The sequence below is a fragment of the Microcaecilia unicolor genome, chromosome 3 (assembly GCF_901765095.1).
Source record: "Microcaecilia unicolor chromosome 3, aMicUni1.1, whole genome shotgun sequence".
In the NCBI taxonomy this organism is placed as follows: domain Eukaryota; kingdom Metazoa; phylum Chordata; class Amphibia; order Gymnophiona; family Siphonopidae; genus Microcaecilia; species Microcaecilia unicolor.
This window is the reverse complement of record NC_044033.1, coordinates 474,782,543-474,807,541: the sequence shown is the minus strand read 5'-3', so window position 1 is coordinate 474,807,541 and position 24,999 is coordinate 474,782,543. Positions and strand designations below refer to the sequence as shown.

Genomic DNA, 24,999 nt, shown 5'->3' with positions numbered 1-24,999 from the left:
ACAAGAAAGTGAGGGGATCTGGAGTTAAAGTGAAGGGACCATTCCTTCCCTTCTCAGTTCCAGGATTCCCACCTCTCCTTTCTTTTCCTCTCTTTACATCACTGCTAATCTTAGCTTTGTTCCAGAGCTGGTTGACTCATGATATACAGTGTGATAGAGAAGCAAAATACATGAATTATGTCTTGTTTCTTCTGGAGGCAAACAATCCAGAGTCAAACAAATCAATGTAATCTGACGAGGTATTTTATACAAGTAAGTCAGAGCCAAACTCAGGGATATGGTGTAAATTCTTTAGTCCAATTTTATAAATTCTATGGTATGTACGTATTCACAGTTCCTCTGTCCACTACCTGCAACACTATTGCAGCAAGCGGTCTTCACTGTGGATCAGACCTCCCTGTCTGTCCACTCTCTCTCAAAGGTGTACCTCTCCTGGCTACTACCTTGGGCTCCAAACAGGCTCTTTCCTGTTGTTGTTGGTCATAGAGTGGATGCATTTAAAGATCAGCAAGAGGAGCTTGAACTGAATACGGAAGCGGACAGGGAGCCAGTGAAGTGACTTGAGGAGTGGGCTAGTGTGGGCATAACGATTCTGGCGGAAAATAAGTCGTGCTGCAGAATTCTGAACAGACTAGAGAGGAGAGAGATGGCTGAGCGGAAGACCAGTGAGAAGTAAATTGCAATAGTCTAAGCGAGAAGTAACAAGGGTGTGGATAAGGGCTCTGGTGGCGTGTTCAGAAAGGAAGGGGCGAAGTTTGCTAATGTTGTAGTGTAGATAAAAACACCCAGAGACTGGAGGAACACAATCTTGTTTTCACTCAAGATTGTGTTCCTCCAGTCTCTGGGTGTTGTGGTCAACCTCCCACATTTTCTTTGGTTTTGGACTTTTCCGTGGGACCTTTGCGTTCTCCGCGTTTGCGGATTTTCTTGAGATCCTATTCTATAAAGAGAATTTGTGTGTCCTGATTCCATTATAGAATACTAGTGTAACCCAACTCTGGCACCCCTTACATTTATGCACCCACATTTACACCAGCATAGACTTGGCGTAACTGCAATTGTGTAAATGTGGCAGGGGAACATGCATACTTTACAGTATTCTGTAATTTACATGTGTAAGCGGGAGCCTGATCTATTGCCCAATAATACTTCCCAGACCTCTCACCCCACCCATCCACCTACCCACCTGTAGGCCTCCAGAGGACCTACCTTTAGCTCCCTGGTGGTGCAGTGGGGTCAGTCAGGCAGGAGTGAACACCACTACCCTTAGTAGCTCCCAGTAGAAAATGGCTGCTATATTCTCTAGTAGTCTCACAGTATTTCCCTTGCCCTTACAATCACTTTTAGAAAACTTTTATATAACCAGGGGTAACTGTAATTTTTGACACTGATCTCTCTGATTATAGACTTGCATTCCACTTCTTAAATGATAAATACACATGCATTTTTTGGTCCACTCAAACCATGCCCCCTTGCTGTGAACACATACTTCAGATTTATCCATGTAGGTCCTGGCTTTCTAAAATTCGGTTTTCCAAATTTATTTGGATATATGTTTAAAATTTACATGTGTAAATTGCAATAGGGGCTTTTAAAATAAGGACATAATGTGTTTATTCTTACGGTTCTGTGAAAGAGAAATGACTAATGAGTAAATAGAAGCAATAGCACATCCCCAGATTTGTTGCCATTCATATCAAATCTTCCTGAAATGAAACGAGGGATAATGCTTTCACTGGCTGTTAGGCTGGCAGTATCTCTTATTTATGTGACTGTACTGTAACCTTGTTACTTCATCAAACAGCTTCACTGAACTGTAGAGCTAATGTGTAGGAGGGTAATAAATGTTGCAGAAAAGTGGGATACTATAGGTGATATGTGTTTTGTAACCATGCCAACTATTCTTCTGGGTCTGCAATGAAGACATAGTTGTGAGCATTATCGACACTGATTGATTTATACTCCTCATAAAATCACACCATCCATTTTGTAAAACAACCACAGAGAGGCAATATTGGTTCCAGTAATAGATCTGAGCATTCTTATAGAAGTGATGTTTCCTGACATTCACTATTCTGGGCTTGTGTTAACTAAGGGGTCCTTTTACTAAGGTACGCTGAAAAATTGCCTGCGGTAATGTAGGCATGGGTTTTGGGCGCGCAAAGAATCATTTTGGATTCATCACAAAAAACTGTAAATCCACTCTCAATAGATGTGTGAATGGCTAAACTTTAGACAACAGCATGAGATAATCTTCAACTGCACTCCTCTTTTATGTGGGACCCCATTTCACTAGTTGCTTCATTAGAAGGAGCAAACATATACCCTAAATAAAGTAAACATACACAAACAAATATGTGTCACTATTAACTACCACCTTAATAATCCTATATAATAATCTCACTACCAACGTTCTGATGTGGGACTGCTTGTGTCCGTGGATCCTGGAGTTGCTGAGCTAGGCTCCGTAGCCAGGATGATGTCACTAACAGCTGATTCCCAGGCAGAGGGAGGAGTAAGGAAACACGCAGACCTGCCTGGGAATCAGCCGTCAGTGCGCCACTCCCTGCCACTTCGGAGCAAATGGCAGGGAGTGTCGCATCAAAAAACTACAAGCACCGCACCACAGAACACCCCCCCTCGACGCGTCACCCAACCGCCCCCCGGCACATCAAACACCCCTCCCCCCAAGCACATCAAACACCCCTCCCACCACCCGAAGCACATCAACACCCCCCCCCCCCGGCGCATCAAACCCCATCACCACCCACAGATGCCAGTAGTAACGCTGTCTGGCCGCTGCTGCTTCTCCTGTTGAGCAGCAGCAGCGGCCGCTACAAAAAGAAAATAAGCGATAAATGTTTTTAAACCCAGCCCAAATCATTCGCAAATGCCCGAGTCTTACAACGCAGTCTCTGCAGTCGCTCCTCCTCTCGTCTCCACGTCACTGCCCCTGGAGTAAGACCCCGGAGGGCACGCAGTGACGTGACAGGCGAGAGGAGAAGCGGCTGCAGAAACTGCGTTGTAAGACTCGGGCATTTGCGAATGATTTGGGCTGGGTTTAAAAACATTTATCGCTTCTTTTCTTTTTGTAGCGGCCGCTGCTGCTCAACAGGAGAAGCAGCAGCGGCCAGACAGCGTTACTACTGGCATCTGTGGGTGGCGATGGGGTTTGATGCGCCGGGGGGGGGGGGTGTTGATGTGCTTCGGGTGGTGGGAGGGGGTGTTTGATGTGCTTGGGGGGAGGGGGTGTTTGATGTGCCGGGGGGCGGTTGGGTGACGCGTCGAGGGGGGGGTGTTTCTGTGGTGCGGTGCTTGTAGTTTTTTGATGCGACAGAAACAGAATCCAGGTCAGCGAACGTGCCAGACTCGGAGACTGGCGCTAAAGGGGAGGGGACGGCAGTGCTGGGGGTGTGTGTCAAAAGTGGGGGGGGGGGGTCGGCGGGGCTGGGGGGCTAAAATGTACCCCATCACCTCAGGCTCTGGACTAGAGAGCTGCACGGTTTCCGTCCCCGCGGGAATCCCGCGGAACCCGCGGGATTCCCGCAGGGACGGAGGCAGTTCCTGCGGGGTTCCCGCGGGGACAGAGGCAGTTCCTGCGGGGTTCCCGCGGGGATGGAACCAGTTCTGTGGGCTTCCCGTGAAAGTGTAAGCTGCACCTGCACCAGCCTCTCATCTACCGAATACCAATTATTTGAGTGCTGTCTCCTCCTCCTCTTCTTCCTTGCTTTAACAGCATAAATGTGGAAAGTCTTCCATTAAGGAGGGGTAGTAGAGTCACAAATGATGACGGAATTCAAAAAGGCGTGGGATGAACACCAGAGGATCTCTAATTAGAAAATGGAAGTTATATTAAAAGCTAACCTTAAATGGCTGCATGTCTGTGGATGTGTCAAGTGATGCTTAGATGGCGACTCTGGCTGTGATGAACTAGAGCTGATACCTGGCAGACTTGTATGTTCTGTGTCTCATACATGGCAATCTGGTGTAGGATGGGCTGGAAAGGGCTTAGACAGCAACTTCAGTGGCTGGAACTTGAGGACAGTGCTGGACAGACTTTTACGGTCTGTGTCCCACAAATGAGAACATGAATAGGCTGGAGTGGGCTTTGATGGCAACTCCAGCAGTTGGAACATAAGGATGGGGCCAGATAGACTTCTGTGGTCTTTGTTCCAGAAACACGAAAGAAAAACCATAATCAAGTATATAATATCACACTCGTTGATTTAATGATGAATTGATCATGAGTGTGACTATTGGGCAGAGTGGATGGACCGTTCAGGTCTATTTGCTGTCACTTACTATGTTACTATTAATCCTCTTTGCTCCCAGGCTGGTGCACAGACCTCAGCTCTGACACAGGCATGAGAATCAGATGTCACCTGACCTACTGGCGCGTGCATGTGGCGGCCTCTCAGCACACACTGCCAGTGAATCAGAGACAAATCTTACATGTGTGCACCAGTGGTTCCAAGTTCCAACTTCCGTTCCTTCCTGCCTACAGTGCTGTGGCTCAAATCAAGAAAGAGACTGAGGGAGCTGACTGGAACTTTCTTTTATGTACTATTAATTCTTACGGGGGATGGGTGGGGATGGGTTTAAATTCTGCGGGGATGGGTGGGGACGGGTTGGATGGTTTAATTTTTGCGGGGATGGGTGGGGATGGGTAAGATTCCAGTGGGGTGGGTGGGGTACGGGTAAGATTCCAGCGGGACTGGCGGGGATGGGTAAGAGTCCTGTCCCCGTGCAACTCTCTACTCTGGACCCCCCTCCCCGCTGAAGTTGGCTATGCCCTGATCTGGAAGGTGAAAAAACAATGAGACAAGTTGGTGGCCATGGCCAGAAGATGCTAGGTTGCATAGAGAGGGGTAATAACCTGCAGAAGAAAGGAGGTCTTGATGCCCCTCTACAAGTCATTAGTGCGGCCCCCACTTGGAGTATTGTGTTCAGTTTGGAGACTGTATCTTGCTAAGGATGTAAAAAGACTCGAAGCGATGCAAAGAAAAGCTATAAAAATGGTATGGGATTTGCGTTTAAAGAAGTACAAGGAGAGCCATACTGACCCTGAACATGTATACCCTGGAGGAAAGGAGAAAGAGGGGGATATGATACAGACATTCAAATATTGAAAGGTATTAATCCGCAAACAAACCTTTTCCGGAGACAGGAGGCTGTAGAACCAGAGGACATGAATGAGATTGAAGGGGGGCAGACTCAGGAATAATGTCAGGAAGTATTTTTTCAAGGAGAGGGTGGTAGATACTTGGAATGCTCTCCCATGGGGGGGGGGGGGGGGTGGAGATGAAAACATAACAGAATTAAAAAATGCATGTGATAAACACAAAGGAATCCTGCTTAGAAGGCATGGATCCACAGAAGCTTAATGAAGATTGGTTGGCAACACTGATAATTTGGAAGCAAAGCCAGTGATGGACAGACTTCTATGGTCTGTACCTGGAAAATGGCAAGGACAAATCAAGGACAGGTATACATATAAAGTATCACATACAATGAATTTATCTTGTTGGGCAGACTGGATGGACCGTACAGGTCTTTATCTGCCATCATTTACTATGTTACTATGAATGGAGACTGTGAATTCTCTGGATGTATCTACTAAGCTTGAAAATAAAGAATCTTTGGATCAATGCTTTCTTTTAACTATTGAAAAGTCTCAAGTTGTGGCTCTTGAGACTCTCTGGCTTGCAGTAGATAATTTGGGTAAAGTATTATCTGGTAGATTTTATACTGTGAATGAACGAAGTAATACATTATCTGCAACTATATCTGAACTTGTTCTGATGTTGCATGCTATACCAAGTCTGTACCAAGAGTTTAAAACACTCCACTATCAATTGATACACAACTGAGCACTCATCGATTTGACCCCTGAGGAAGGCTGTTATAGCCGAAACACGGGCCGTGTTGGGTCTTATGATATAATAGGCTATCATTTAACAAATAAATATTAAGATTTTGTTTAAAGTTCAATCATTACATTTTTAATCATTGTGTTATCTTTATAGTGGAATACTTTTATTGAAGACACAAGTTGGCAAAAGGGCAACAAAACACATCAAAAATAATGAAATTAGCCACAAATAACATGCATTCAAAAACATGGAAGTCACAATTCAAACAGTATTCTGATTCTCATGTTAGTCACAGAAAAATAAAACTCTCCACTACCTAAGCACATTGTGGAAAAATACAAAACCTGAAAAAAAATCCTAACATACATGTACAAATGTGTCATACAACAGTAGTACTAATTCCCTTGATTCAAATAGTAAGAGCCCTACATATGAATAGGCAGCACTATAAATATTACACTGAGCCCCAAAACACCAATACAGCTCCTAAATAGAACAAGTGGGACAGCTACAAATATCTACTCAGAAGCTACATGCCCACAGAATATCATACCTCAGTCACATGTAAAAACACACAGAGACCCTCACCAAATATAGAATGTGATCACAAATTAGAGATATACAGACAAAAATTGAACTGGGACCCTCCAAGAAATCAAACTAGATATGTATTACAACATGGGAGAAATAAAAATAGAAATTCATCTCGTCTTATATTGAACATAATACAAAGACATCCACAATGTACATTTCTTACACTAAAATAGGCTAGTTAATACATTGAAAATAAAACACTTTTTTTTCTACCTTTGTTGTTTGGACATTTTTCCCATCATGTTGATTCTAAAATATTATTTTCTGGTTTCCTGTCTGTCTTCTGCTCTCTTTCCAAGGGCTGCTATCCATTTCTCATTCCTCTTCTCTCCTGTCTTGTTCTATTCTCTGACATATGATTTTTTTAGCTCTTTCCTTCCTTTCCTTTTTCTGCCTGTCAACTCAGATTTCAAACCGCTTTCTCACCCTGGTCCTCCATCTACTTCTTTTTACTTTTCAACCAGCTATCAACTTTCCATCTCCTTTTCTCACCTCCTAGCTCTCCCAGTTCCCATCTCAGTTCTTCCCCTGCCTCCTAATCTCTTCTATCTTTCCTCAACTCCTCATTACCACGTTTTTATTCTCTGTACATATTATCATCCTCTCAATCATCACCATTGACAACCCCCATGACCTTTCCTTCATGGTTTCCTCATTCCTACTTTCTCCCCTCCCTCTTTCTCCTTCAATCCCCCATTTGTTGGCCAGCATTCCTTCCTCTCCCTCCTCCAGCCTCCAGCATCTCCTTGCATCATTTCTCTGCCATCCATTCATCCCTCCCTCCCTACCCATCCCTGTGGTCCAACATCTCTTCCTCTCTCTTCCCTCCCTCCCTGCCCCTGTGGTCCAAACATCTTTCTCCCTCCCTGCTCCTGTGACCCAACATCTTTCTCCCTGCCTCCACCTTCAAGTTCATCATTTCTCTCTTTTTCCCCTCCAACCCTTGGACCCATCATCCCACCCTCCTTGAGTCCATCACTTCTCCCCTCCTCTTCACAAGTCCATCAATTCCCCCTCCTTTTCTCAGGTCCATCACTTCTCTGCCCTCTGCCCATCCAGTCCATCCATTATCCCCCGTCTGCCCCTCTGGTCCATGGCTTTTCTCTCTTTCTTCCCTAACCTCCACTCTCCAGATCCAGAATTTTTCTCTTTCTTCCCTCCCACAGGTCTAGTATTTTTCTTTTCTTCCCTCCCTTTCCTTCACTCCCCTCCAACATTTTTCTCTTTTTTCCCTTCCCCCTCCTCTCCTAGATGCAACATCTCTCCCTCTCTCCAGCTCCACGGTCTACCTGAAACCGCATCTTCAAGGAGGTTCCCCAGCAGTGGCAGTAATTTAGTGACCCACCCCCTTCTGATGCAACTTCCTGTATATGTGAGAGTGGACTAGTGAAGAGAAGAGGCTCCAAGCACCGGGGCCCCTGGTGCTCTGGGTCCTCGGGCAGTGCTCAGTTGCCTGGTCAGTCTGCCCTGTCTACGGCACACCTGGGGATCAGCTGCAGCACACTGGTTGAAAAATGCTGCTATCTGTATTAGAAATAAGGAAGAGATTTTTGCATTTTAAATGAGGTAACCTAGTAAGTGATGGCAGATAAAGACCTGAAAGGTTCATCTAATCTGCCCCAACAGTCACATTCATTATCAATTCAAGACTAAATCAACATTGAACATAAGATTATATAATTCATCATGGTCTTTCTTAGGTGTTTCTGAACATAGATCGTAGAAGTTCCAACCAGCTCTGTCCTTATGTTCCAATTACTGAAGTTGCCGTCAAAGCCCACCTCAAATCTTTCATGTCTTTTGCTGGATACAGATCATAAAAGTCTGCCCAGCACTGTCCTCACGTTCCAAATTACTGGATTCTCTGTCAAACCCTCTCCAGCTCATCCTAAACATGATTGCTATATGTGGGACATAGACCGTAATAAGCAAGCCAGCACTGGCCTTAGTTTTTTACAGCCAGAGTTGCTATCTAAGCACTACTTGACATACAAACACATATGCAACACTTTAAGTTTTTGTTTGTTATACCATTCATTTTCTAATTAGAGATCCTCTGTCTTCATCCCACACCTTTTTGAATTCCCACAACTGTTTTTTTTCTCCACCATCTACCTCGGGAGGGCATCCAGGCATCACCATCCTCTCTGTGAAAAAGAATTTCTGACTTTACTCCTAAGTCTACCACCCCACAACCTCAATTCATGTCCTCTAGTTTTACCATTTTCCCTTCTCTGGAAAATATTTGTTTCTATATTAATTCCTTTCAAGTATTCACATCTCCCCTTCTCTCATCTCCCCTAGGGTTTACATATTCAGGTCTTCCAGTTTCTTATCATATGTCTTTTGGTGCAAGCCCCATACCATTTTTGTCACCTTTCTCTGGACCGCTTCAAGTCATCTTACATCTTTAGTAAGATACGGCCTCCAAAACTGAACACAATGCTCCAAGTGGGGCCTCACCAATTACTTGTACAGGGGCATCAACACCACCTTTCTTCTGCTGGTTACACCTCTCTCTATATAGCATAGCATCCTTTTGATTACGGCCACCACCTTGTCACACTGTTTCATCGCCTTCAGATCCTCAGATACTATCACCCCAAGGTCCTTCTCCCTATCTGTGCATATCATCCTCTCACCGTCTAGCACATACAGCTCCTTTGGATTTCTACTCCCTAAGTCCATCACTCTGCACTTCTTTGCATTGAATTTTAATTGCCGAAAAGATCATTCTTCTAACTTTTGCAGATTCTTTTTCATGTTTTCCACTCCCTCTCTGGTTTCCACTCTGTTACAACTCTTGGAATCATCCACAAAAGACAAACCTTACCTTCTACCCTTTGGCAATGTCGCTCACAAATATATGGAACAGAATCAGCCCCAGCACCGATCCTTGAGGCACTCTACTACTCACTTTCCATCCTATGATTGAATTCCATTAACCACCACCACCCTTTGGCATCTGTCTGTCAACCAGTTGCTAATCCATTTCACCACTTTTGGGTCCTAACGTAAGCCTGACCAAGTTTATTCAAGAGCATCCTATGAGGAACCGTGTCAAAAGCTTTGATGAAATTTAAGTAGATTACAACTAGCACACATCCTCAATCCAAATCTCTGGTCACCCAGTCAAAGAATTCAATCAGATTCATTTAGCAGGATTTACCTTTGGTAAAACCATATTGTCTTGGATCTTGTACCCTAATGGATTCCAGGAAATTCACTATCCTTTCCTTTAGCATTGCTTGCATTACTTTTCAATAACGAAGTGCGGCTTACTGGACTGTAGTTTCTGGCTTCTTCTCTGTCACCACTTTTGTGAAGAGAAACCATATCCGCTCTTCTCCAATCCCACAGAACCTCTCCTATCTCCAAGGATTTATTAAACAAATCTTTAAGAGGACCCACAAGAACCTCTCCGAGCTCCCTCAATATCCTGGGATGAGTCCCGTGGCTTTGTCCACCTTCAGATTTTCAAGTTGTTCATAAACACTTTTTTCTTTGAATGGTGCTATATCCCTCCTATTCTCATCTTTATCTTTGCCAGTCAATCAGGATTTTCTTCCATGAACACAGATGTATTTGTTTAGCAGATTTGCTTTTTCCTTATCATTCTTTCACATAGCGGTTCATGGCATCATAGCAATGTCTTACAATTCCATTTTTAGTCTTCCTCCTTTCACTAATATATCTGAAAAAACTATTGTCCACCCTTCCTTACATTTCTAGCTATTTGTTCTTTGGCTTGTGCTTTCACCAGAATATATCTCTCTTGGCTTCTTTCAGTTTTATCCGGTATTCCTCTCTGTGTTCCTCTTCTTTTTTCTGTAAGACATGGATCAAACCCTTTCTATATATGATTTGAAATTTTATATTTATGAGTACTAAAATACTCACTAGATAATTAACTAGGCTAAATAACATTGGGTGACTGACTATACACCCTTTCTGCACCTGGACTAGCTTGCTACACCCACTGTAACTTAAACCAGTTCCTTATATCTTGATTAACTGTACAAAGAACTTGCCTTTAGTTTAGCCACCCATGTATTATCCCAACTGGACTCTGTACCATGCTTCTTGTCCCCATCTATATATCTGCATTTTGGCCCCTCGGCTATATAGTAACTTGTATTGTAAAAAAGCACTAGTATCATAGCAATGTAATTGAATGTTCTAATTGTGGCCTTATTAGATAGTCCACCGCTATTATGCTTACATTGTATTATATCTCTGTTATTTGAATTTCAATGGTGTTAAATGTGTATATTTTTGATCCTCTTTCATGGTAGCCCAATTGTTAGGTCTCAATTTGCTGCTTTCAAGTTTCCTTTTTCATTCTGTCTATGTCCATACGTGTTCATTTTACTATTGTTATGCTGTTAACAAAATTGTAAGTTTGATATTAAACTGTACCTAATGGACACCACCTTGGTTGAATCTCTTCATAAAGGTGATTAAAATAAATCCCAATAAATAAAAAAACATACACTCAGAACAGTTTACAACTAAGCTTGGTCAAAGAGTGGAGGAGTAGCCCAGCATAGCGCTTCTCAAGCATCTCCTGAGGGCCCATGTAACTAGTTGGGTTTTTGGAATTATTACAATGGATATACTCAAGATAAATTTGCATACATTGGAGATCTATAATAGGAAATCTGATCTATCATTCATAGATAGGTGGTAATTATAAAAAACCGTCTGGCTAATTGTGGATCTAAGTGAGGTTGGGAAAGACTGGCTTAGGGGCTGATGTTGCAGACTGAGAACAGAGGAAGCCAGGGTTCAAATCACCCTGATGCCTTTGTGGCTTTGGTTAAGTCCCCTTAACCTCCATTGCCTCAGGTACAAACCTAGGGTCCTTTTCCTAAGGTGCGACGAAAGTGGCCCGCACTGGTGTAGATGCGTTGTATGGATGCAAGCAGGTTCATTTTTCCAGCGCACCTGCACGAAAGGCCTTTTTTTTGGCTGAACATGGATGTGTGGCAAATGAAAATTGGCACACGTCCATTTTGGGCCTGAGACCTTACCACACCCATTGACAGTAGTAAGGTCTCAACTTCGGCGTTAACCGGGTTGGTAATCATCAGTGTGCATAAAATGTCAATTACTGCACACATAAAAAATGAAATTACTGACTGGGCCAACAGTAGCCAAGTGGTAGTTCTGAATTGGCGTGCGTTGGGCACGTAGGCGCCTATGCAGCTTAGTAAAAGGGCCCTTGAGTTAAGTGCATAGGGGCCCATTAATGGGCCTTGCTAAGCCCATTTTACTGTGGCATGTAAAATAGGGCTTTTTTCTTTTTGCTGGTCCCACACTAATTTTTCCATTAGCACATGGGGACTGGCAAAAATGTTAACAGGAAGAATGCAATGCTCCATGTTGTCCGTGTTAACATGGTAATGTGAGCGCATTAGCTGGATAACGCTTTCATGCCCATTCCCTGACCATAACCATGCCCTCTCCAAATAAATAGAAAAAAATAAATAGTGTGCAATTACCAATGCAAACAGGCCAATTACCACAAAATGCTTTAGCGTGTCCTTGGCAAGCCTTCTTCAGCATACTAAGCCTGATTTGGGCCTTAACGTACCATAGTAAAAGGGCCCCCTAGTTAGTAAGTAGACGCTACTGAGAATAAATTGTGAGTTCATGTGCATTGACACAGCTAGTAAGTAGAGCCCTATGGGGGTCTTTTACAAAAGTGGGCTAGGGTTTTTAGCTTGTACTAATAATCAGCTGGCACACCTTAGTAAAAGACCCCTACAGTTCTTTGGGCCAGGAAAATTCCCACTGTACTTGAATGTAGTCTGCCTTGAGTTCTACTGAAAATATGTGAGTTAAATCCAGGTTAAACTAAAGACATACTGTAAAAACCCTTTCAATAAATTGACATAATCACACTACCTTAAGGCAAAATGAAGCTGGATTGCTGAAGCTGGACTGCTCACTTGGCTCATTACTATACTGTAGGTCTTGAGATCTGCTAGTTTTTGAATAATATGCATTCTCTGTACAACATAGAATTTGGAGATTGCTTATCTTTGCTAGCGCATTGTCTGGTTGTGATATGTTCCGGTATACATTGCTTTCCAAGTTTCTCTAAGATATATTCTTGTTTCTACAAAATGTATAGTAATAATATTTTTATTGAAAAGCTTCTGTTGAACCAACAGTCCAGATCAGAGATATGACCTCTCTTTATTACAAACTGAGTGGGCTTTTTTATAAAGGCACGCTAGCGTTTTTATTGCATGCTAGAGATGCCCATATATTCCTATGGGCATCTCTAGTATTTATCACACACTTATTTTACTGTGCATTAAATTGCCCCTAAATCATGTTGTCAAAGTAAATGTTACACAATATTTGTGAAAAAAAAACCCCTCAAACCCCAAACTCCCAAAAACTACCACAATAAATTTGATTTGATTTAATAATTTGATATACCACCTTACATGCAAGTTTTAAAGCAGTTTACAATAACAAATAAAAAAAGAGCATAATATAATAAACAGATAAAACAACTGAAATTAAATCCTACCATTGATCTTCATAATAAACCTTAGAAGAGGATATAATTAAAATCACTAAAGGTATTTTGAAAACATCCAAGGCTTTTCAAAAATGGAAGTAGCCACTTAAACTACTAACCATGACCACCTTTTACACAGCCCATTCACTTTGAATGAGCTGTGGCAGCATTGCTGTGTGGTAGCCATTACCACAGCTTTGTAAAAGGGGACCACATCAGACAGAGAATTCCATAAGTATGGATCCACATAACTAAAGGCCCAGTTCCTAGTCAATGAAAATTGACTGTCTTAGAAGTTGCAACAAAGAATGCTGTAAAAATTGTCAAGATGTGAATGTTCCTGAGGAGCCAATTTTTCAGAAAGATATTGTGGTACACCCATATGGAAAGCCTTAAAAACCAGACATAAAAGTTTGAATGATATCCTAGCAGAGACAAGAAGCCAGTGCAGTTCTTTCAGTATAGGAGTAATGCGGTCAAATTTCTTGCCACTGACTATCAATCGTGCAGCTATACTTTGAATTAACTGCAGTCTCTTGAGACTTATTTTTGTCAAAGCATGAAACAGTGAATTGCAATAATCGAGTATGTTAGTTACAAGTGCATGAACAATTTTGACCAGATTGGATTGAGTCAGAAAAGGTTTCAACTGACAAATCAGCCGTAACTGGAAATAGCATGAGCTTAAAATGCTACTATATGTCTGTTAAACTTCAGAGCATTATCGCAATGAAATCTCAGAGTAATAATTTCATCTTTGAAAGGAATCAATTTACCCTGCATCATTGGCAGAGTAACAAGTGGTTTGGATTTCAGAGATAGCCACATAACAACAGATTTATCAATATTTGGAATCAACTTATGATCTCTCAACCAGTTTTCCAACATTACCAATTTACAATTCAAATTGGACATCACTTGGATCATATTAAAAGCAGGAAGCGGCAAAAGAATCAGTTGGACCGTTAGATGACCAAGGAGTAAAAGGGCGATCAGGGAAGGCAAAGCCGTAGCGGAGAGATTAAATGAATTCTTTGCTTCGGTCTTCACCGAGGAAGATTTTGGTGGGATACCAGTGCCAGAAATGGTATTCGAAGCTGATGAGTTTGGAAAAACTTAATGAATTCTTTGTAAACCCGGAGGATGTAATGGGGCAGTTCTACAAACTGAAGAGTAGCAAATCTCCTGGACCAGATGGTATACATCCCAGAGTACTGATAGAACTGAAAAATGAGCTTGCGGACCTATGTTAGTAATATGTAATTTATCCTTAAAATCGAGCATGGTACCGGAAGATTGGAAGGTGGCCAATGTAACGCAGATTTTTAAAAAGGTTCCAGAGGAGATCCAGGAAATTATAGACTGGTGAGTCTGAAGTCGGTGCCGGGCAAAATGGTAGAGGACTATTATTAAAACAAAATTACAGATCATATTCAAAGCATGGATTAATGAGACAAAGTCAACATGGATTTAGTGAAGGGAAATCTTGCCTCACCAATCTACTACATATCTTTGAAGGGGTGAACAAACATGTGGATAAAGGTGAGCTGGTTGATATTGTGTATCTGGATTTTCAGAAGGCGTTTGACAAAGTACCTCATGAAAGACTCCAGAGGAAATTGGAGAGTCATGAGATAGGAGGTAGTGTTCTATTGTGGATTAAAAACTGGTTAAAAGATAGAAAACAGAGAGTAGGGTAAATGGTCAGTATTCTCAATGGAGAAGGGTAGTTAGTGGGGTTCCCCAGGGGTCTGTGCTGGGACCGCTGCTTTTTAACATATTTATAAATGACCTAGAGATGGGAGTAACTAGTGAGGTAATTAAATTTGCTGATGAAATAAAGTTATTCAAAGTTGTTAAATCGCGGGAGGATTGTGAAAAATTACAAGAGGACCTTACGACACTGTGAGACTGGGCATCTAAATGGCAGATGACGTTTAATGTGAGCAAGTGCAAAGTGATGCATGTGGGAAAGAGGAACCCGAATTATAGCTACGTCATGCAAGGTTCCATGTTAGGAGTCACGGACCAAGAAAGGAATCTAGGTGTCGTCATTGATGATACATTGAAACCTTCTGCTCAGTGTGCTGCAGTGGCTAAGAAAGCAAATAGAATGTTAGGTATTATTAGGAAAGGAATGGAAAACAAAAATGAGGATGTTATAATGCTTTTGTATTGCTCCATGGTGCGACCGCACCTCGAATATTGTGTTCAATTCTGGTCGCCGCATCTCCAAAAAGATATAGTGGAATTAGAAAAGGTGCAGAGAAGGGCGACAAAAATGATAAATGGGATGGGACGACTTCCCTATAAGGAAAGGCTAAAGCAGCTAGGGCTCTTCAGCTTGGAGAAAAGGCGGTTGAGGGGAGATATGATAGAGGTCTATAAAATAATGAGTGGAGTTGAATGGGTAGATGTGAAGCGTCTGTTTACACTTTCCAAAAATACTAGGACTAGGGGGCATGTGATGAAGCTACAATGTAGTAAATTTAAAACGAATTGGAGAAAATCTTTCTTCACCCAACGTGTAACTAAACTCTGGAATTCGTTGCCAGAGAATGTGGTAAAGGCGGTTAGCTTAGCGGAGTTTATAAAAGGTTTGGACGGCTTCCTAAAGGAAAAGTCCATAGACCATTATTAAATGGACTTGGGGAAAATCCACTATTTCTTATATAAGCAGTATAAAATGTTTTTGTACTTTTTTGGGATCTTGCCAGGTATTTGTGACCTGGATTGGCCGCTGTTTGAAACAGGATGCTGGGCTTGATGGACCTTTGGTCTTTCCCAGTATGGCAATACTTATGTACTTATGAGACTATCTTGTATAAAGACAAGTACTTGAATATCATCTGCAATAAAATGAATTTATAATTCCAACTGTCCAAAAGCTCTACCAGTGGTGTAAGATATAAATTGAAAAGCAGAGGTGAAAGCAAGTAACCCTGAGGCTCACCTCTCCTCAGTTCATTAGAGGGAGACAATGTTTGATTCCAGCAAACAACCTGAGATCAATTATTAAAATATGATTCAAACCACTTCAATACAGTGGAACAAATCCCCACCTTATACATCAAATTGAGCAATTCTATATGGCAAACAGTATCGAATGCAGCGCTCAAATTGAGCTAAAACCACAATACCATAGATATCATGTTTTAAAATATATGTATGTAGTTCATATTTCATATTTAATACATTTATATAAATTAATTATGCAATATAATAGCATGACAAGAACAGAAGATAAAACTGGGTAATAGATTTTCCTGAAAACTCTAGATTGCCATTCAAAGTTATGTAATATCACTGAGTTTAAAAATATAGAAAATACTGTATATCTCCAAGAGCTGTACATGATTTTAAAATCTGAATCTCATTTAGAAGAGAAAAATTATCAATTTTGTTTTGTCATCTAGCTGCAACTAGAAAGTCTAGTTAAAGTTCTCATGGTACCAAACAAATGGATAATACATGTGAGTTAAAATGCAGAGATAACTGTCAGTGAAGCCTTTTTTCTATGGTATGTTGAAGCAACAATATCAGTACATATGAAGAAGAACAGCACATTCACATTACCTACATACACAGCAAAAACAAGTTAGATAAAATAGACATGAAAAGCAGCTATACTGTGGAGTTTGAAGATTTGAAATAAAAAAAGGAAATTATACAAAACAAATATCCACAGGACAGAATCCAACACTTCTCAAGCTGGTCCAAATACATTTTTTCTATAGCACTGAGAAACAACCATTTTACCATGAAATAAGTTAACAATTTGTGAAAATGAAACATATTTCACTCAGAATCACATCCTACAAGTAACAAAAATTATTGGACTTGTTGACTGAAAGGGAGTTCTGTCAAGTGTAATCCAGTACTGCTGCATCACTAATCTGAATGTGAAACCCCCCAGGTGGGCATCACAGCATGAAGAGAAAAAAAGACACTGAGGCCCTTTTACAATGCTGTGGTAGAGCTACCGCGGTGTTGGCGCATGCCAATCCGGCACTACCGCCCCCACTGCCACCATTTCTGGTGCGATGGGAAATTGTTTTTATTTTTGGCACAGGGGGCATACCCGGCAGTAATCGGTTACCCCTGGGTTAGCGCAGGAGCCCTTACCCGTCTCCTAAATAGGAGGTGGTAAGGGGCTCCTCCAGGAAACAGCCACATAGCAAATGTGTACTTACCTTTTTTCTGCCTTTTATCCGTTGTGGTAAAAGGGGCCTCAGCATGTGGCAAATCCAAGCATCGATGCCACCCGAGGGCCCCTGAGCCTTACTCAAAAAAAGACTATTTCTCATTTAGCACTCTCAGTAACATGTTTATTGAATTACACTCATTGAAGTGAAAGCAATCTTTACTTTTCTTATTTTGCATTTTGATTTAATACAAGTGTGCTTTGTAAGCTGTGCACAGTATTTAAACACATATACATGAATAACTTACATGATAGATAAAAAGGACCTGAAACAGATATAAACTGTAATCAGAACTAAAACCAACTTCCCTATTGAGATACATAAAACTAAAATTATTCAAAGGAAGACTAGCCTGAAACATTTTACAGCTCGCTCTTATGCTGGCTAAATAATGTATGTCTATTCTTTTCTCATTATTTTCAATTAACATTTCCATCTGATTATAAGGAACATAACCACCCCCCCTTTTTCCAAAGCCATACTGCAAAATAAGAATTTAATAGCCAAGAGTCAATTCACCCAATATCCTTTTGGTCTCTGTAGGGACAATACAGCTATAAGCTACTGTAAAACAAGGTTCCTATTTGTGCAATTAAAAATATTCTATCTATCTATCTATCTATCTATCTATCTATCTATCTATCTATCTATCTATCTATCTATCTAGATATAGATAGATAGATAGATAGTTAGATAGATAGATAAAAAGATATATAGATATATAGAAATTATTTGTCCTAGTCTGAAATAAGGTATTTGAAATGCACAAGTCACCATAGGGCTTCCACCAGTATCCTTCATACTGTACACAAACATGTCTACAAAGATATATGCACCTAAATAATACTGCCCATAGAATTTGAGGGACAATCCTAATGCAAAGTAGATTTTTTTTTCACTTTTAAACCGTCTTCTTGACATGAGGCATTCTGCATCTTAGATGACCAGACTTGGAAACTGTAATAGAAGTGAATTTTAAAGATTGTTTTTCAACTCTGCCTTGACCGACAAGTGCACTTGGGGTCTGAATTTTTGATTAGAAGTAATTCTGTTTGTGTGAAAAAGAAGATAAGACACAGCTGTAATTAATTTGGTATGTGAAGGGAGAGGTGGAGCCTGTTTCGGGTTCAGACTGGCTACCTAGGCTGAGAAACATATGGCCACATTCCCATAGTATGGCTTGTTTACCCAAACAGAGAAATTCTCAAGCATTCTGTAATTTTCCTTAGCATTGAACATGAGTTCTAAGCCTAATAAAAAAGGGAGTTTCTGTCAGTGAAATTACCTTCTTAGCTGATACCATGTCGGAAAGTAACCTTAATGCTTCATGTTTGGCACATTTTGCTGCCACCTTTCCCACATGACTATGCAATGTCTATCATATATTTCCCTCGTGCTTGTCATAGGAAGCTTTTCTGTGATACAAAGAATGTACAGTGGCCTGTACAGTTCATAATTTAGTTGGTATTAATAAATGTGGATTCTGTTTGGCAGTCATAAAAGTACAAAACAGTTCAGCTTGTTGCTCCTAATGAGCTTATATCTCCAGATTACAGTACAGGAGAGTAACTGCATATCAGGAAAGGTCCATTGAGGCTCACGCATATTACAGTGAAACTGATCATATGCTATGAAATTGTGACTATTTTCCAACTTAAAATCTCATAGAAGAGGTGCACTTTTTTCTGGGGTCCCCAGGGCATTTGACCTATTGTTTTTAACCAAAGAGGTGATATTTTTCCTTACACCAAAGTCAATGAATAACTTCTTGCTGGAATTATTTATATATTACAAATTGGGTGAACTGAGCCCTAAATCACCAAAATCATGAGAATTGTCCAAATGGAAATAATAATGAGAATGCATGCAAACCAAGGAAGCAAGTGTAAGATCCTTTGTATTGCATTATAAAAATTCTCTGGCTATGCTGAAAATATAAGCAAGATCAAGAAAAAATATAAAAATATTCAAACAATGCAACAAAAGAAGTCAGTCTATCATGATCCAAATTAACCATGATACGCTTTCAAAAATACAAATATGTTTTCTAGTGAATAAGCTGAAAGACAAATTTTTAAATCTGTGAAACATGCATGGAAAAATGATCTATCTTGTGACATTCAAGTGCATCAATACTGTAAAATCCCACAAGCTCTCATAAGAACATGAGAACATAAGAATAGCTATACTGGGTCAGACCAATTTTCCATCTAGCCCAGTATCCTGCTTCCAACAGTGGTCAATTCAGGTCACAAGTACCTGACAGAATCCCAAATAGTAGCCTGGAAAAAAAGATAGCTCTAAAATTCCCATATATACACATAGCACCAGATAGCTTAGTAATACAGTTTGCCCTGGATAAATCAGAAATTCTTCAAGGGCATCATCTTTCATTCCAATCATGCAGAATCCATAAAAGCAGAACCTTTTTGGTATTATCATATGAAATATACCAAGCACAAAAACTAAGAAGTCTCTCTCTTAAAACAATTGGGGCGGGGGGGGGGGGGGGGGGGGGGGGGGGGGGGAATCATTAACCAACCATACCCCACCAGCAATTTATCAAAGAAAACTGCAAAACCTGTAAAGGTTTGGGGGTACCGGAACTAATAAATCTTTCATATCACTCAAAATGTATTTTTGGGCCTCTACTGAGAGCTTCTCATGCTCATAAGCCACAATAGAATTCAATAGAATTCCTCCACTTCCATGTCTGATTTTCATAAACATTTTTTGAATAGACGAGGGTGACTAGGAGAATCATTTGTGAATCCATGGAAATACACTGTTAAAATCCCATAAATCCTGCTTTGGATTTCTGCACATTCTTAGAGTTCCCCTGAACTACAGCAGATTTTGACATATTTTGCCAAGATCCTTTACAAAAGATTTGAAAGTATTTTGAGCACATTTTCACAGACTGTACACGTTTTGGCAAACTCTGCCAATGTATGTTGAACTCAAACCAGGCTGCAAGCTGCCTGGATCAAGCCTGACTCAAACTGTCACGCAGTTAAATGTTTTAAATAAGTTTTCGGTTTTAGAAGAACAAGATTTCCAGGTATCTAAATCTGAATGTTTTAGCTCTTTGGAACCAAAATAGTAAGACCACCTCCTACCGCCATCATACTGAATCCTTCCTTGTACATGGTCTAGGTCCAATGCTATGATGATTTTTGACTGCTTCAGCTGGATCTACAGTTCTCTCTTTTCTAAAAGTTGCAATCTGTTTGCAGATTAAGAAATCTTAGCCAAGAAATAAAAGATCACCAACATATGTGAGTTGAGGCTGATTTAGTCACTAGATTCAGAGGGAATGCAATCATCTGTGCAAAGAAGATTTTAAAGGCTAGATTTACTGAGTTAGAATGCATAGGGTTTCCTATATTTGGGCATCAACAAGATAGCAACTTGTAGTCTAGTCTACAAAGAAAAGTATACCTATACTTTTCTTTAGAGAGTAACTTGTCTAAAACATAACATGTAGGCATACTTACTTACACCAACTACAGAGCAGGTGTAATTGCTTACCACTAGATGGCGACACACCATGCATGCAGATCAGAGTATTTTATGATCTATGTGTGTAAATGTGCACTCTGCCCATGTGTACCCCTGCCATCAAACTATGTACTATCACATTTAGATATTGTTTTATAGTATAGCACATAGCTCAAATACTGGCATATATATGCATTTATGGAGGAGTAGGTGGAGTATATGAATATGGAGGTGTGGCCTAATGGTTAGTGCAGAAGCTTGAGAACCTGGGCAACTTGGTTTGGCTCCCACTATAGCTCCTTGTGTCACTGGGCAAGTCACTTAACCATCCATTTGGCCCCAGGCACAAAATAAGTACCTGTATATAATATGTAAACTGCTTTGATTGTTAGAACATAAAGATAGTATATCAAAATCCCATCCCCTGTCTAATCATATGTATAAATATGTTGGTGTTTCACTCATTTACGTGTTGATGCCTTCCTTACAAAATCACCCCTTTAATGCCATCAACACTATTAGTAAATAGATTGCACCTGCATAAATTGGGACCTGTGGTAGATAATATAAACTAAGGTGCTTAAAGCTGTAATGCACCTTAGTAAGTCCAGCCCTTAGATTATTACTATTTTTACCTCCACTAAAGGTCATTCACGTGAATTCTTCTAAAATATTAGGGATGTTCCTTCATTAATGCACCTTTAAAAATATTAAGCTGATTTCCACCTATTAAAAACATCTGTCTGAAAAATGTTTTTACCAAAAACATTTGAAACAAACTGAATAGATATCCAAAAATCAGGAAATCAATTTTAAAATATGAAATGAAACAAACAAAAAAAAGTTTACCATACATACCCTTATGAAATATATGTATGTATGTATGAATGTATCTATTTATGATGATTTATTAACCACTTTTGTGAAGAGATTCATTCTTTCAAATACCCAGCTTTAAAAACCTATTGTGTCTAACTAAATACAGGAGTCAGATGTTCTTTTGTTTGCTGATCAGCATCATTTTTGACAGTTTTTGGGGTGGTGTCATGGACAGTATGTTGGCCTCTCACCTGTTGGAGCACTGGCTTTAAATCCAGATTGACGTTCAATATAAAATAACTGGTGTAGTTCTAAAAAAATAACACTTTTACAAATTACTAAATTATCTAAAACACACACATTAAGATTCCATTCAGCACATCAATGCAGTCTGTACTCCAGCTAACATGAACAATAAGCTATATTTACAGTACAGCTCATCCATGCAAAATGTACAGTACCCTTATACCTGAATTTATGAGTACATGCCTCAGCCACGGCTGGACCTGCTGGCCTAGAGTCTCTGTCTTACTTCCTGTTACCTCTCAACTGCAAAGGGGGTCAGAGTAACTTGAGGTTATTAGGAGGCTAGCATTTCAAGTTGCCTGCCAATAACAAGGTTTAATGTCAAATGTCCGTTAATGCCTTTAGTTTTATGGATACCGATATTAAAACTAAAATTGGGAATAAACTTCTTACTTTTCCTCCTGTGACGTGAAATAACATATTAAAGTCTGCTCTGATATGGCTCCAGAGTTTCATGGTTCATTTAACCTTCAGCTTTTACTCCTGCACCTTCACGGCTTTTGGGTTATTCCATTTATGCCAGTGTACTCTATGGCCTTATTTTAACTGGTCTTCAGCTTTACAGTGTTCATCAAACTGATGTTTAATTTTGGCAGCAATAAATTCACATTTATGCTCCTCTCAGGTAGTTTTTAATGCACTCATAAGGTTTATGATTGAGGTGAGGCATTTGGTGATGGTACTTCAGTGCTGACATAAAGCATGGGCTTCTGCACTATTGGCCCATACTAAAACCACTTCCCTGGTGCAGAGTACTGGCTACTCTTTTGTATCCCTGCACCCTGAGATAAGGAAATGTAAAATAGAACCCTGATATTGTTTGCATTCACTGATAATGTGAAAAAGTGTTTTCTGACAGATTAAATTAGTCCCATTTGTACTTCAGATATAATAAAAATCTTATTATAGAGAACATGGCTGAAAAAGTCTTTTCCACCTTCAACTCAGCTGCCTGTATACAAAGGTCCACTTGAGACATTTTTCAGCTGAAAAGTCCCTTATGGATTGCACATGACATATGGCAAAAACCTGCCTTGCTGCAACACTGGTACATTAAATTTTGACAGCAGACAGAATGATGTTGGGGGACAGCAGTTCCTACTTTCAGAAGCCCACTTCTGTTTAGTTTAACGCCACGTCTCTATAGGTATACTGTGTACAGTTTACAGTGGGAACGCAATCCCTCCTCCAAGTCCAGTTCGCATCAACTGGCAGAGAATGAAGGGCTATGATATGATTCAGACTGTTTTTGGATTAGCAGATTATGTTCCATTCATTCGGGACTGAGTTTGGGGCACAGGGTAGTGACAGTCTGCTGGGTCACATCTTCCACTTGGTCCTGGAGGGCCCTGTGAACCCACTGGTCCTGGAGGACCTGCGGATCCTGGTAAACCTATACCTGTAAAAAAAGAAAGGGTTAATATATCAGTTTAACATATATGCAAATATTAAGCACTTTTTTCATCATATGTTCTGAAAGTCATTCAAAATACTGCCAACTTCATTATCTCCAGATCTCTTTCCTCTGCTTCTTGGCCTTCCCATATATGGAAGCTTGACCCTTAGTGGTAATACCACAGTATTGCCACTTGAGGTTTTGGTGACCAATTTGAACCAGAGGAGCATTATGTCAGGAGTGAGTGGGTATCACTCCCACTCCAATAGACTCTGAAGACCCCTGGTAAGGATAGGATTGGGATCTGGGAGTGGAAGAGTGGGGGAACCTGTTTGAAATGTTTTGTACCACAGGAGCGGGGTTAACCTTGAAGGGGGAGAGTACCATGTGAGGGGAATAACCAGGGGGGGGGGGGTCATCAGTGGGTTTGCTATGGGGGGGAGGAGGTTAACATGGGGTGTTGGTGACACAGGGGGAATCTTGGCATTCAGGTTTGGGCTGGCATGGGAGGGCTTGCTGCTTGCAGGGGTGGGTAGGGAGATCAGATGGTGGAGGGAGTGATCATGAGGCTGTGAGCATCAGAATTTATAGTTGCCCCTTCAGCAGGCGCTTAGCTATTCCTATGGTTATGTATAAATTCCAACATCTATTTTTTTCAATACAGATATGGATTCACTAATGTGAAATGGAAAATGCCCATCTGTGAAGTAGGCCTGCACAGATTACTTCCTCACCCTGCCCTATCCACACCCTCTTGCCTTCAGACATACTAAGCTTACCCATTTCTGAACTGTTCCTGTTCTGATATGGCATTTAAACATCTGACCCTCTCTAAATGTTTAAATGTTACCGTTACATGTAGTGATGCTTCTAGAATAAGGGCCGTATCCTCTAGAAGAAGGAAGGGAAAGGGGAGAAAGGATACACACGTTCAAATATCTAGCAGGGTCAATAAAGTACTAGAAGGCAGAATGGAACAAACATTAATAAGGAGTCATCATATGAAACTGGATGGAGAAGGACTACAAAGGAATGCAAGAACATACTTTTTTTCTAGCAGAGATAGTAGGAACCCAATTGATGATCAAATTCAAGCATTCTTGGGAATGACAAGAAAGGCAATTTTATAACCTGGTGTCTACACTTACATGCCACTTATGAGTGCCAAAATTGGCAGATAGACAGGTAAGCGCACCAGGCACTATTATATAATGTGGTGCTTTGGTGCCATAGCATGTTAACTGCAAGGGGGGAGGGTATTTATGTGGGCGGGCTATGGGTGTGTCTCACTTATGCATGCTCCCTTATGCCTGCTACTGACCTGGCATAAATGGTTGCACCTACATTTAGCCATGCCAATTCAGGTTTGCACTAGTTTTCTATAAGGGCATCTTGGTGCACAGATCCCATTATAGAATTGGCACTCAGCAAGTGGCATCAGCGCATCTAACTGGAGGCATTAAGTTATAGAATTATCCCCAGAGAATATACTTGGTTGTTTTCTTTGCTCTCCCAGGGTGACTGTTACTGATTATGGGGTGGGGGGGGGGGGGGGGGGGGGGGTGATAGGTTTTCATGGTTTTGGTATTGTTATTCGATAGATGTTGTCCTTTCTTCATTTTGTATATTCCATAATAAAGACGATTGAAACATAAATTTGAGAGACTGAGATCATACTCCCCATATCCTGGTTTACAAATAAGGTTTGTTATTTGTCATAGGATGTATAAAAACTTGGGCTGCACATTTAATGCTTCTAATAATATG

General features: G+C 40.7%; 1 protein-coding gene across 1 annotated transcript in view; it reads right to left on the bottom strand.

The window, feature by feature from the left end:
• Window positions 1–21,587: 21,587 nt before the first annotated feature.
• Window positions 21,588–24,999, bottom strand: part of COL19A1 (collagen type XIX alpha 1 chain) — a 946,027-nt gene continuing 942,615 nt past the window's right edge. The window contains exon 55 of the mRNA XM_030199003.1: window positions 21,588–23,235. Within this exon, the coding sequence (XP_030054863.1) occupies window positions 23,099–23,235 (137 nt within the window). The 3' untranslated portion in view covers window positions 21,588–23,098. The remainder of the gene's footprint in view (window positions 23,236–24,999) is intronic.